This window comes from Purpureocillium takamizusanense, chromosome 13 (assembly GCF_022605165.1).
Source record: "Purpureocillium takamizusanense chromosome 13, complete sequence".
Taxonomy (NCBI): domain Eukaryota; kingdom Fungi; phylum Ascomycota; class Sordariomycetes; order Hypocreales; family Ophiocordycipitaceae; genus Purpureocillium; species Purpureocillium takamizusanense.
Window position 1 is genome coordinate 333046 of NC_063080.1, and position 13479 is coordinate 346524.

A 13479-nucleotide genomic window follows, 5' to 3' on the forward strand; every position below is an offset into this window, starting at 1 on the left:
GATGGGGGTGTGGTGTGTGGTGCGTGCCGGTGGTGGTTTGGTGAGTGGGTGGTGCGACGGCGCTGTGTGCGTGGTGGGGAGGGAGGGAGCGCCGAGCTTTTTAAACAAGCTATCTCGGGACGAGGGACAGCTCCAGCATAATAAGGCTGCTGTAGCTTCTGCGAGTGACTGACAACCAGTCGATGGGATTGACTGACGACAGCCGCCGCGTGTGCCAAGCTGCTGCCCGCCCGCTGCCCGCCGGACCTCCTCCCACCCACTAACTACCTAGTACTACGGTACGATGCCACGCCCTTGTTGTGTTTAGCGCCGTCGCTGGCGCCAGGGCCGGATCCTGGATGGGCCACTGATGATGATGGATCCCGGCAGCCAGGCGGCGGGCACCGCAAGCCGAGCCAGTTTTTTTCTTCTTTCTTTCTTGTCCTGCTGAAGATACGTACCTGGTGTTCCCGGGTCGTTTGTGTGTGTGTGTGTGTGTGTGTGTGTGTGTGTGTGTGTGTGTGTGTGTGTGTCTGTCTCTGCGATGGCGTGACGCCCGCCCTGGCAGCTCTTGTCTCACTACTCACTACTAAGTTACCCGTTCATTCCACGCAAAGGCGTTTTGGTCGTTCTAGGCACCCGCGATGCGATACCCGCCGTTGCGAAACGGACAGAGGGCACGTATGCACGCCGTGCGCTGCCGAGCCTCCTCCTTCTCCCCCGGCGCACGGGCAACCAGACAGACAGAGAGGCAGGCAGGGCGTAGTAGCTACGGCTGGTGTAGTACGTACCCTCTGCTGCGGCCGCCGCTGCAACGGCTTTTTCCTTTGCCGACTCGATGCGAGCTGACGGGTGGTGGGATGGTCCAGAATTGGAGGGTGACGTCGTGTCGCGACTTCGCTGGGATGAGGTCATGGGATCCATAGCCGAGGGAGTGTTGAGTGAGTGGGTGCCGCTTGGCTTTTCGCTTGGATGCGGTGCTTGGCTGAGGCTGGCTTGGCTTGGTTTGGCTTGGGTTGGGTGGTGGGTGGCTTGGAGAAAGCTCGCGACAGGGGGGCATATTGGGGATGGGATGGGATGGGATGACGGGGACCGACGATGAGGTAACGTACGTAAGTAGTAGCCGTGGATGATGTTCGTCAGCGGTGGGGGCCTGCGCTGCAGACTCGCACTGCACTGCACGGCACCAGGCCAGGGTCGGGGGGAGGGCCAAGGATGGGGGCCGTGCTCGGACCACGTTGACGTGAGTGCGTGCATGCCATGCATGTGGGTGGCCTGCTTTGCTCGTCATGGAACATGTAGTGGCCGTGGAAGACGCATCGAAGAGTGAACACGATGGACGATGGGAAGACGTTTCCATTCCTCATCATCATGCATGCAGGCGGGCTGATGAGTTTGCCCGCTGAGCACGGGGCCCGCTGGGCGAACCCTGCCCTGGCGGTGCTCGCTCTGGCTACCAAGGTGCCCGCTCGAACTGCCCGCCCGTTCCATCCACCCCCCACTGTCGGGTCGGGTCCAGTGCCCGCTGCTGACGCACGCCCAGTGGAGGCGAGCGGCAGCAGCCCTGGAGACGTGACTTAGGTTGTTTGTGCCACTGCCGCCGCCGTCGGGTCCCGCCAGCCCTTCATTTCTCGAGGCCAATCCAGTCCAGTCCGGTCCAGTCCAATGCAATCCAAACCTGCCAATGCGCGCTGGGCCAAGCACTGCTGGATTGGGGGGGGGGGCATTCGGCAGCCACTGCCCAACCCTGCGCGCGGGCGGCCAATGGAACCGACAAGCGGCACACACACACAAGACACCGCCCGTTTCGCCGTCTGCCACGATGGCCGGCCCTCGGCCAAGGCGTCGGCTGTTGCAGCGGCCCTGCTGTCCTGTGGCCGTCGCCGCCCTGTGTGTGGCTGATGACCGTCCTGTGCGTGACTGACGACTGTCCGCCCACTCCCCGCCCTGGCCTGTCGGTCCGCCCGCCGCCGCCGCCGCCCGCGTCGTCCCGCCACACCACACATCACATGTGTATGCACACAACGCAGCAGCACGTAGCGGTTCTAACATTCGGGGCTTTTTCTTCTTCTTTAGGAGTTTGCTGGTACTATACTGCTAGCTTTCCCCTGGTGCAACAAGAGGATTGAAACGCGGGGGGGGGGGGGCGCGGATGAGAGATGCCGCGGCTCGCCGACGCCTACTAACTACCAACGTACTACTTGGGACCAACGCGCTGCACGATACCGACACGTAACACGGCACGGCACATGTCGTGGGTTTGTTGGATCGGAGGGGGGCGGGCGCTCGGCAGCTGGCCCGGCCGGCTGCCGGCTTGCTTGCAGACTTTTTTTCTCACTACTAACTCAAGCACCGACCGACCTAGCGTCCGTCCCGCTGGTACTGTACACGGACCCTGAGCTAAGCCACGGGAGATGCGTTCGGTAAAGTCGTAGAGCGAAGCATCGCGAGGTGCATGCACCATGGACGTCACACACTGCCAATGGTCATTGGAAACGTAGACACGGCGAATAACTTTGGTGCCTGAGGAATAAATCGATTCGGTGCCTGAGACTCCCATGGAGCGAGGTCAACGCCTGAGGCCCTCCGCATGGCGCTGCCCTGCATGGCGTAGGCATTCGTTCATTGGCGGGCGTTCGCAGCAGCATCTCCGGGCAACGGCGGACCAGCACCTGCAGCGTTTGGACCCCACTGTAACCGGACACCGGGCGACGTTTGATGAACGATAGCAAGGCACTGACTGCTCTGCCCTACGCCCCACCACCACGTTTCCTCATCAAACTTACACCACGAGCACGACCAACACCAACGCCTAACATCGCCATCACCATCAACGTCAACGTTAACACCAACATCACATCACCCCCTCCGCCATACCCCGCCCCGCAAGTCGCCCTCTATCGCCGCCGCGACGACGAACCCCTCCCCGCGTATCCGTCCCAGCAGCTCCACCACGCGGGCCCTCCGCCGCTTGTCCGCCGCTCGCGCACCCGCGACGCGCAGCGGGAACAGGAACAGCACCGGTGACAGCCCGCGGCCGTCTCGCCCACCTTCGCTGCTTCCCTTCAAAGCCGCGCCCGTAAGCGTCAGGATCGTCTCGACGTGTGCGTCCACCTCGTCCCGCGCCAGCATGACCGTCATCAACCCGCCGCCGCCGCCGCCATGTAGTCGCCGCGTCCACTCCGCCCGGCGGTAGTCAAAGATGCCCGACAGGTAGATGCGCGTGGCCGCGTAGAACACGCGCGCCAGGAGCGTGCTATCGTCATCACGTATCGCAGTGTCGTCGTCGGTCGAGTCCGCGGCGTAGGCCTCGCGCCAGCATCGCAGGGCTTCGCATAGCCCCTCCCCGTCGGCGCAAACGGCCCGCGCCTCGTCTGCATCGTCATCATCGTCGCCGCCACCGCCTGCGTCCCAGCCGTCCATCAGCGTCCCGGCCCTGCGTCTGTTGGTCAGCATCGCGTCATCAACACACGCATCTGCTCCAAGCACGCGGGCACTCACCTCACGCGCAGCCGCGAGCACATGACCATGACGTCCAGCAGCGAGTCGAGCGGGTGCCACTCGTCGCCGTCGCCATCGCCATCGTCACGGCCCGCTGTCCACATGCCCCGCGCCAGGTCGGCCCACGCCCCGTCCGTCAGGAACGTCGGCTCGTTGAAGAGAATGGTCCGGCACGCCTCGAAGACGCGCGCCTGCGCAAAAAATGCCCGGCCCGGTCCCCGCGCGCAGGCCCCGGGCCCCGCCGCCCGCAGCGCCTCGGCCGTGCCGTGCACCATGTGCTGCCGCCAGCCGTCGCCGGACGCGTCGTTGATGAGCTGCAAAGTCAGCCATCTGCAGAGGGCACCTGGGCTGTGTCTCACGGGTAAGCCCACCTCAAAGAGGCCCAGGAAGAGCGTCGTCCAGAGGATGCTCGTCTGCTGGGCGAGCGGCGGCGCCTTGCTGCGTCTCCAGCCGTCTTGAATGGCCGTCTGTAGTCGGACTATCGCCTGCGTGTAGTGCCCCAGCGCCGTGACGGTCTGGCGCCTGCGCAGCGCGGCGTCGCGCCCGAGCCCGGCCTCGTAGACGGCCCCCAAGGCCATGATGGCGTGCCATAGGTGACCGCTGCCGGCCGAGTGCAGACCCGGCAACACGCGCACCTCATCGCCACACGTAGCCCTCTTGCCGGTGAAGCTGTTGCGCCGCGCAAACACGTCGAACGCGGCGACTAACCGGACACGTTCGTCGGCGAGAGGCGCTGGCGGTGACGCGGCCGGCGAAGTTATCGGTCTCGGCCCGGAGGCGTTGACAAGGACAAAGTGCGTCGGGCCGGCAGCGTCCTGCGCCTCGGGGTACGAGCAGCGCGTGCGCCGCCTCGCGCATCGGACGCAGGGACGTCCGCCGGAGCACTAACACCATGTCAGCTGCATCTCCAAGGGCGTTGGCTCGACGCTGCCGGAGAGCACTACAGGGCCCAATGCCCGTCCGCCTGTCCGTCCCTCCATCCATCCGTCTGTGCCGAATGTAGAAAGGACGGCGCGAGAGACAAGGACACGCACCTTGACATGGCTTGTCGCGCAGCCCTGGCAGCGGGACCTCCGCCGCCGCGCGTCCAGCGGGCTGAGCTGCTGTGACCTGTTACTTGGTGCAGGCTCCGCCATTGCTTGGCCGCTGCGTTGTCTGTCCGTCTCGCGGCACGTGAACTGTGCCGGTTGGCCGCCGAGTGCAGCGGCAGAAGCGGCCGAGACGGCGAGGGGAGAGGCGAGATGGCAAGTGAAGAGAAGTAAGTCGGGTGGCTTGTGGTTGAAGCTGAAGCTGCGCCATCAAGGACGGTGGTGGTTGTGTGGGTCGCTGGTCGCCGGCCGGCACATGTCCTTGGGTAGGTATCCAGTCCGCGGGCGGACAGGTATCCCGGCGCTTGCCCGAATAGGAAACCATCGGGCGACGGACGACTTACACGCGGCCTGATGATGATGATGGATCCCGGCCGGGGCGAGCCGGTCACTGCTTCAGCTGCGAATGCGATGCTTGACGGACAAAGACTGACTATTACCTCTTGCATGGTGAATCCGAGTCCATGCAATGTTCTGTCTTGGTTCGCACCTTGCTACTGGTGAGGTGGTTCGCCAGGTTGTGACCCAATCTGGCAGCGTCATCATCCTCTGCACGTCGTATGCGTCTCGTCACCTCATGGCCTGGTGGATACGATGGTGCACAAGTACGTCAAGGCAGTTGAACGTATACAGCGCGTGCCGCATATAATAATGGAATGTATGCCTCTCCGGCGCGATCTTGATATTATACTCCTAATTCTATTCTCCGGTTGGCGTCTATATACTCACTTACATCGCGCGCCACTCACCCACCCACTCACTTACACAACACCACAGCACTCCCGCTCAACCTCTCCCACCGCCACCACCAACACCACCACCGCCATGCTTCTCCCTTTTCTCATCCCCCTCCTCGGCATCTCCTCCGCCGTCCTCCTCCCCCCTCCCCCCGGCCCCTATCCCGTCGCCCTCGCCATCGCGCCCCTCACCGACCCCTCCCGCCGCGACGACGGCAGCGCCCTTCCCCCGTCCTCATCCTCATCCTCATCCTCCTCGTCTTCAGGCTCTCCGGGGCATGACGTCCCCCGCCGTCGGATCCTCGCCTCCGTCTTCGTCCCGCTGCGTGCTCCCCCCACCTCCTCCTCCTCCTCCTCCTCCGCCGACGATGACAAAGGCAGCAACAAGGTACCCCCTATTCGTTGCCCCTGCCGCCTGCAGACCCTGCCGTACATGACCCCCGCCGTGGCGGCCTCGTACGGCGCCCAGGCGGTGCAGTATGGCCTTCCTGAGGATCTGTATGCGCGGTTTGAGATGCAGACGTGCGATCCTGGGTTCATTCCGGCGCCGCAGCGCTGTCATTTGCGTCATAGTCGTCGTCATGGTCGACGCAGCGGCAAGGATGACACCCCGGTGAGGCGTGATACGAGCAACGGCAACGACACTGCCATCAACGGCGACCGGGACGGCGACGATTGCAAAACTCCCCCCGTCGACAGCAACACCACCAGCAGCAGTAACAACAATAACAGCGATGCAAGCGGCAGAGGCGGCGGCGGCAGACAAGCGCAGCTCATCGTCCTCACCCCCGGCCTCGGCGAGTCCCGCCTCCTCTACTCGGCCCTCGCGCGCGCCCTCGCCAGCACAGCAGGCCTGCCCGTCGTGCTGCTCGACCACCCGTTCGAGGCGCTCCCGGGCGTCGAGTTCCCCGACGGGAGCGTCGTGCCGGGGGTGGACGTCTCGGCGGACGATGAGCCGGCGCTGGGGAGGCTCGTTAGGGTGCGTATACGTGTGCTTTATGGTTGTTTCTTAGTATTATATCTTATAGCGCAGTCTCTTACCGAATGCTCTCCTTATGTCCCCATCCTATATCCGCCCCCCTGGTCTTGATCCCAGCACTCACGTATATATAGGTCCGCGTCGACGATATATCCTTCCTCCTGAAGAACATCCCCATGCTCCTCGCCGCTCTCCCCCCTCCGCTGCGGCAGCACCTCGAGCATCACCACCACGACCTCCTTTCCCGACCCCAATCCCAGTCCCACGCGCGCGCCATCGTCATCGGACACTCCCTCGGTGGCTCCGCCGCCATTGCCGCCCTCGCACACGACCCCGCGGCCGTCCTCGCCGCCATCAACCTCGACGGGCGGGTCGTGGAGCCTGCGCGGGAGGTGGCGCCGCTTGGGGAGCGGCAGCAGCACGACGCGCGCGCGGAGAGGAGCACGGAGGTGAAGAAGACGAAAATGAAGAAGACGGAAATAAAGAAGACGGAGAGGACGGAACAGGAGAGGAAGAAGATGAAGAAGCAGTGCGATGGGTATCGCCCCCTCGTGCAGCTCGGTCGCCCGTCGCACCGCGTCGAGGACCCGACCTGGGACGCATCCTGGCCGTACCTTAACTGCAATTACAACTCTAGCTCCTCCAAGTCCACCTCCAAGTCCACCTCCAACAGCAGCAGCGTTCAAAGCTCCCACAACTCCAGCATCACGAGGAACAACACCAGCTGCGGCCCCGTCGTAGAGTACTCCCTCGCCAACACCACGCACGCCGCCTTCACCGACCGCCCGCTCCTGCTGCGCGGCGCGTGGGCCTCGCTGACGGACGCGCAGAGGGGGATGGCGGCCGGGCTGGTGGGCGGGATGGCGGCGCGGAGGCTGGAGGAGGTGCTGCTGCGGGGGGTGGTGGGGAGGGTGCTGGAGGTGGCGAGGGGGGATGATTATCGCCGCGAGGGGGGGGATGATCGTGGTCGCTGTGGTGGTGGTGGTGGTGGTGGTGGTGATGGTGAGGTGTTGCTGGGGGAGATAGGGAGGGCGTATCACGAAGTAGAGGTCGTGCGAAGCAGGGCGCTATGAGAGAGATTGGGTTACCTATATGTTCATATATATATATACGTACATAACATTCATTCATTCATTCATTCATTCATTCGGTCGGTGCTTAGTTTCTTAGTGTTGCATAGGATATAACAAAGTATGTTATTATATCCATGAGGTCACTATGGGCGTTTGGATAGGTGCACTCGGATATATGTGAATGGGTTATATAAGTCCGGAAGAGAGGGAGAGGAGAGGAAAGTGGTAGAGAAACAAAGAAAGAACGCGTAAGGCTGAGCTAAGGACAGGGGTGTAATAAGGTCACAAGGGGGCAAGGCAATTTATCTAGAAACCGAGGGGCAAGTCAACTCGTAGGGGGGGCCCGCCTAGGACCGGGGGGGGGGGGGACTTAGACGTAGTATTGAAGTTACTTACTACTACCTACGTCGTGGGAGACGGGGGGTCGTAGGGACCGGACCCAAGGTGGGAAAGTCAGAAAGTAGCTACTCATTAAAGGCGAGTAGAAGTAGCATGATATAAGCTAAGAGAACTTGGAGGTAATGGAAGATATAGTCGTCGCCGTCGTCGTAGGGCTCACATAGACGGGGGAGTCATAATGAGAAGGAGGGGTCTGGACATGGCTCTGGAGAGACTGCGCTTCGTCAGAGAAAGGCGAGAATCGGCCATGGCCTCTTGCGATTCAATCATCCATGTACAGAGAAACATATACATCATCCGGGCGTGGAGCCGCTGCCGCAACGGTCAGTCAGTCCGCTCGCTCGCTATCTCTTTTTCCCTTCGCGCCTCTGCATCCACCACGCTCGACGGCGTACGGGCGGCGTTTCTCACCCCCCTGCACATATACATAGTACGTCGTCCGCTAACCACCTTCAACCTCACTTGCTGCCCAACCCCACGCCCACGCAGTTGGCGTAAAACGTCACCGTGGCGCTCCAGTCGGAAAACAGGCCTGCCACCTTGACCTTGCGGTACAACACGTCGAGCAGCTCGTACATGTCGCCGTCCTTGTGGATCACGTCGCGGATCGACGAGTAGTACGAGTCGCCGTTGCGGTGCACGGCGGCCAGCGGGCCGGAGCGCTCGAGGCTCCAGGTGATGATGGCGAGGCCCAGCTCGTTGGCGCGGCGGGCGTACGCGCTCGGCGCAATCTTGCCGTCCTTGGTGGCCTCGACCAGGTAGGCCAGGGGCGGCGCGACGGTGCGCACGCCGGCCGCGTGGTACGTCGTCAGGTTCTGGACGGCCTGCGGGTACGTCTCGGGGGTGCCGCCCGACTCGTCGAGCAGGATGGCCGTCTTGCCAAAGGCGGGCTCGGCCTTCAGCCAGTACAGCACGTCGCGGTACTGGAAGCTCTGGGCCAGGACGCGCTCGGCGGGGACCCGCGCGCGCTTGTAGTTGTCGATGAGCTGCTGCGCGTACATGTCCTGCGTGTAGTTGCCCTGGAAGGGCATCTTGACCTCGGGCGCCTTGAGCTCGGGTGTGTGGCGCAGGCCCAGCCCCTCGACCAGGGCGATGTGCTCCTTGTGCTCCAGGACGGTGCCGCACGTCGCGTACAGGTCGGTCCGCCAGCTAGGCGTGCCGGCGAGGTAGGCCTGCGGGTTCGTGGCCGACGTGTTGGCGCCGTCCATCTTGGCGCACAGCGACTTGAACTCGGCCAGCGTGATGTCGCTGGTGCAGCACTTGGCCGACGCGGGCTTGCCGTCGGCCGCAGGGCGGAACGGCTGTGTGCACTTGGCGTTGAGCTCGGGCACAGCCACGATGTTGGTCGTCGTGTGCAGGTCGCACTGGCTGTGGCGGCACACAAGCTCGCGGTCCTTGGTGAAGGCCACGTCGCACTCGAGCACGCCGGCACCCATGCGCGCGCCCGCCAGCGCCGACTCGCGCGAGTGCTCGGGGAACTGCAGCGGCGCGCCGCCGCGGTGGCCGATGGACCACGTTGACGGCTTCATCGGCTTGTCGGTGCACGCCTGCAGCTCGTCCTTGAGCGGGCCGTCGGTCATATTGTTGACGAGATAGTACGGCCGCGGGCCGAGCTCGATCTGCTTGATGGGCTTGACGCCGCCGCGCGGTGGGCACGGCGAGGCGTTGCCGACAGCCGCGAGGGCCAGCCCGGCCACGACGGGTGTCAGATGCATGTCGCTTGTTTGCGAAGGGGGGGAGGAGGGTGGCGGGATGCGACGACGGGATGCGACGATCGGTAACAGCAGTTCCGGTTCTCTCTTCAGTTCGCAGCAACAGCACCGTGAGCCGCGAGCACGGACGCCCACGCCATCTTATACGCGTCCCTCCCCGGGGTCGACTGGCGCGTGCCTTTCTGCTCCCAGACCCCTCATGTGCCAGGACAGGCAGGTCGACAGAACATCACTCAACGACAGTGAGAAATCACCTCGCCTTGGCTGCGTGCGCAGGCTGCTGGGCGTTGCCTGGGTTCGGGGCCCTCGGTAGTCTCTAGCGCGGCGAGTTGAGCATCGCGGCGCCGATGTGACACTGTGTGTGGGGCCGCAGTTGGTGCCTCGCATGCAGCTCGGTATCTGACAACGTTAGTCCGAATGTCCGTGCTCATGGCGGCGCAAAGCGAGCGGGTCAGGCCTCGCGGACGGGGGCCTAACAAGTGTAAGTGTGCGTGCGGCGGCGCGGTACACGCACATACTGTACATGGCCATGCCATGGTCAGGGCCAGGGCCAAGGCCAGACCCTTCATGCATGTTCGCGCAAGCCCCCGGCCGGTGACGAACAAGCTTCAAGCGCAACCTTGATGCTTAATTTGCCGGCCGTCAACCGTATGCGAGCAACCACGCACGTGTGTAGAACTGAAATGCTGGATCCGGTGCCATCCGCAGGCGCCGGTTGGGAGGCGTGCCGCGGCTGTATCGTGTGATTCGCCGCTTCCCCGCCGTCCTCGCCGTCCCACCCCGGCGCATCATCCGCCCCGGACTGCCCGACCAAGCTGTGGGCCGAACCGTGGAGCCCGTCGACGCCATCAAGCAACTCCCAACCCGGTGGCATCGCGGTCGACAGTCGGGGAACCTTTGGAGACTGCGCCGGAATCAACGGGTCAGCAAAAAGTCAGGCCCAATGGGGTGAGGCGCGTCCTTGCAGAAAAGGCCGGTGTCAAGAGGAAATCAGGTCCACAAACTTACTCTTCGTACCAAGTAACTCTGTACCTTGCTTGCAATGCGCCCATCTTCGTCAGACGCGCGTGCCTGATCGTCGTGGCGCCGGCGCGATTCAGCATGCCTGCTGGCCATGGCCCGCCACGTGGGATGCGACGCTGTCGCGGTGCGGGATGCCGCTTGGAAGCTCGCCATGCCATGTGCATCTCCATCGGGCCGGACCAAGCAGAGGTTGGCCGAAGCCTGGTTTGCTGGCAGGATGAAACGGCGACTTGATGCATTCATCTCTGTGAGACTGCATATATTCGCAAGTCATCCTGATATCCCATCCCGAGCCGCGCATCTTTACAGCTCGTCCCGAGCGGACACGCCCGCAGATTCATCCGACCGTCTCATCAGCCGCCTCGTTCCAGCCATGGTGGCCGCGAGATGCGCAAAGTCGGGCGCGTCCTCGCCGATGCCCCAGGCAAAGACGCCCCCCGCGTGAAACGGCCCGACGACATCCGCGAGCTTCCGCTCAATCGTCTGTGGCGTGTCAAAGGACCACCAGCGCCTCTCCGCCTCGTCCCAGTAGCCGTAACTGCCGTCCTCAAAGTAGGCGCCGCGGCTACGCGCGCGAGCAAACGACTCGGCGAGCTCGCTTGGGACCTCGTCGTGCCAGCTGAAGGCGGCCGTCTTGCCCGTGTCGGCGCCCGTGTCCGGGTCCTCGAGGCCCTGCGTCCGGCACCCCAAGGGTCGATCCGAGTCGCAGTCCTGCGTCATGAACCACTTGACGTAGTAGCCGAGCCCGAGGTTTAGCATGGCTGGCGGCGCACCGCGGTCCACGTAGCGCTGCAGGGCATCGCGGGAGTCGGCCACGCCGCTGTGATGGCGGACCGTGGTGTCTCGCCTGTTCATCATGTCGTACGTCATGACATTGATGAAGTCGACGCTTCGAATGATGCGCGGAACGGTGGAGGGGGCAAAGGCCATCAAGTCGCGTTCCAATGCAGGGACGGCGATGGACAGGATCTTGTGCGTGCCCAACGAGGCACGCAAGGCGTCAAGCAGTCGACAAAACGCGTCGACCTCCCACTTGCGTTTGTCGTTGGGGACTTGCTTGTAGTCGTCACGGTTGCCCCTGTGCTGCTCGTCAGCCATCTGCCGGTGGGGGGCAACGTCAAGTGGGGGACGAGACTTACCCCGGATACTCCCAGTCAATGTCGACGCCGTCGGCGCCAGTCTGAGCCACCATGGCTGCGACCTGCCCTGCCCAACGGTCCCTCGCTTTGGCATCGCGTGCGGCCTCCTCGAAGCCCAGCGAGTCGCCCCATCCGCCAATGGCAATCATGATCTTGGTGCCGGGAGTGAACTGAGGCCGGACCTGGTCGACGGTGGTGAAGAGCGGCCACTGGGGCGGCGATTGATCAACGTTGAAGGTGTCGGACCTCATAAACGCGAGGACGACATGAGTGATGTCGGCGGTCAAGTTTGCATCCACAGGCACCACATTGTGCTGGCTGGGTTGCTGTTAGGCTTGGGTTTTCATCTGTGGTTATGAGGGGGGGGGGAGATCTTACCCGGTAAGATACATGGCGCAGCGTAGCGCTTCAGCGCCAGCCGCGGCCATGGCGACGAGGACGAGCGACCGCCAGGCAGCCCAGAGTGCGACGACTTGCATTGTGGCTGACTCGCGAACCCGTGATGAGGTTCCGACGATGGGCTGTTGGCATGAGGAGCTGCCAACAAGCGACTGGACGGACGTGGGTTGAGGAACTGCTGCCCTGCACCCACAGTGTCGCGTGAGGTACCCCTGCGCGCTGCCTCAGGCCACCGCCAGCATAGCACCTTCATCTGCAGCCGGCTGGATCACAACAACACACTTGGATTGGGGATTCAAGTAGGTTTCGTCTCCGAGCCAGATGGCCTATTCATGACCCATGAGGAAGGCCACGCGCGCAGCGCTTTCCGCGCACGCTCGCTGCTGGCGCGCGGGTTTGATACGAAGGATTCACTCGCCAGCAGCGTTGCCGCGATGCGGTTTGCCTGACAAATGCTTTGCGAATCCGCTCCTACTAGTAGTTCCATATGACGTTCATGATACGCAGGGTAGGAACTGTAGTTACAGTACTGCCTATACTTGGCACCCACGTACTTTGTACGAGTCCATGTCGTGCCCTTGCGCGACGAGAGGAGTCCCGACCCCGGCTGCTCTCCAGGCATCAGCTTTTTCGTCGGAGCACAGCGTTGCCAGCCAACGATGCCCATGGGCTCTTGGCCAATTGACGGCAGTCGACAGGCCTCGAAAAAGGAAGCAAAAGCAATAAATCATGTGCCGTACAATATGTACGCCGGCAACCCGGCCAACCGCCTTCCATAATGGTACCTAACGAGGCACAAAGGAATAGCTCCCTAGCACCGTAGAGGAGGTACTTATAGTACTGCGCAGAGCGGGGGCGATTGCAGACGCAACTTTGACACCTACAAAGTACTAAAGTAGAGGTACTTAGGCATGCGTTGACTGCCACCACTGCTTCAATGGCTTCCAGTGCCGCGGCCAACCATTTATGAGGTGCGTGCGGGTGTAGAAAGGCAATGAGCCCAGAACCTGGAACGTGCGGGGGGGCAGATGCCACCGACCCGAGGCGGGCACGGGGATCGAGGCTGCGTTGCGCTGTCACCTGTCACAAGGTTGGAACGGGCCCGCCGTCGAGACGGGATGGAATTGTTGCTTGTCTGCCAGCCCGTGTGAGCTCAGCAACAATGCTTCACTGTCAAACGGGTGCTAGCTCACCTTAGTAGAGGTAAGGTACCTTAAGGTGGCCGTGTAAGCCCCAATGCCTTGCGAGCCATGCCAACCAGTTGCCTGGCAGCTGTTGCCTCTGCTGGGCTTGTTCACGTTCAGGAGGGAGCTGGGTAGGTACGAAGAACAGAGCGGCTCAATGGTTGTCAAGTCGGCCCCGGGACGTATCGGTTTGTAGTGTGGTACTTTGCAACAGACGGGTCTGCACGCGTGTGAGCATGTACCATCTTACCCCTCGTACGAACCGC

At 62.8% G+C, this 13479-nt stretch overlaps 5 protein-coding genes across 5 annotated transcripts; 1 reads left to right on the plus strand and 4 right to left on the minus strand.

Annotated features, from left to right (window-relative positions):
- Window positions 1-2327: 2327 nt before the first annotated feature.
- On the minus strand, window positions 2328-4749 carry JDV02_010620 (uncharacterized protein). Its single transcript, XM_047992368.1, has 2 exons — window positions 3481-4749; window positions 2328-3415 (listed from the first exon to the last, which is right to left on the minus strand). The coding sequence occupies exons 1-2, from the start codon at window positions 4056-4058 to the stop codon at window positions 2839-2841; spliced, it is 1155 nt and encodes a 384-aa protein (XP_047848382.1). The 5' UTR covers window positions 4059-4749; the 3' UTR covers window positions 2328-2838.
- A 533-nt stretch (window positions 4750-5282) lies between these two features.
- Window positions 5283-7357, plus strand: JDV02_010621 (uncharacterized protein; the record flags this gene model as incomplete). The annotated part of the gene is made up of 2 exons (XM_047992369.1): window positions 5283-6284; window positions 6419-7357. Exons 1-2 carry the CDS (start codon window positions 5394-5396, stop codon window positions 7355-7357), a joined length of 1830 nt encoding a protein of 609 aa, XP_047848383.1. The 5' UTR covers window positions 5283-5393.
- An 857-nt stretch (window positions 7358-8214) lies between these two features.
- Window positions 8215-9471, minus strand: JDV02_010622 (Glycerophosphodiester phosphodiesterase; the record flags this gene model as incomplete). The annotated part of the gene is made up of 1 exon (XM_047992370.1): window positions 8215-9471. One exon carries the CDS (start codon window positions 9469-9471, stop codon window positions 8215-8217), a length of 1257 nt encoding a protein of 418 aa, XP_047848384.1.
- Window positions 9472-10033: 562 nt separating this feature from the next.
- Window positions 10034-10734, minus strand: JDV02_010623 (uncharacterized protein; the record flags this gene model as incomplete). The annotated part of the gene is made up of 2 exons (XM_047992371.1): window positions 10034-10372; window positions 10477-10734. The coding sequence occupies 2 exons, from the start codon at window positions 10732-10734 to the stop codon at window positions 10034-10036; spliced, it is 597 nt and encodes a 198-aa protein (XP_047848385.1).
- A 60-nt stretch (window positions 10735-10794) lies between these two features.
- On the minus strand, window positions 10795-12109 carry JDV02_010624 (Chitinase; the record flags this gene model as incomplete). The annotated part of the gene is made up of 3 exons (XM_047992372.1): window positions 10795-11569; window positions 11631-11948; window positions 12009-12109. 3 exons carry the CDS (start codon window positions 12107-12109, stop codon window positions 10795-10797), a joined length of 1194 nt encoding a protein of 397 aa, XP_047848386.1.
- Between the last annotated feature and the right edge of the window lie 1370 nt (window positions 12110-13479).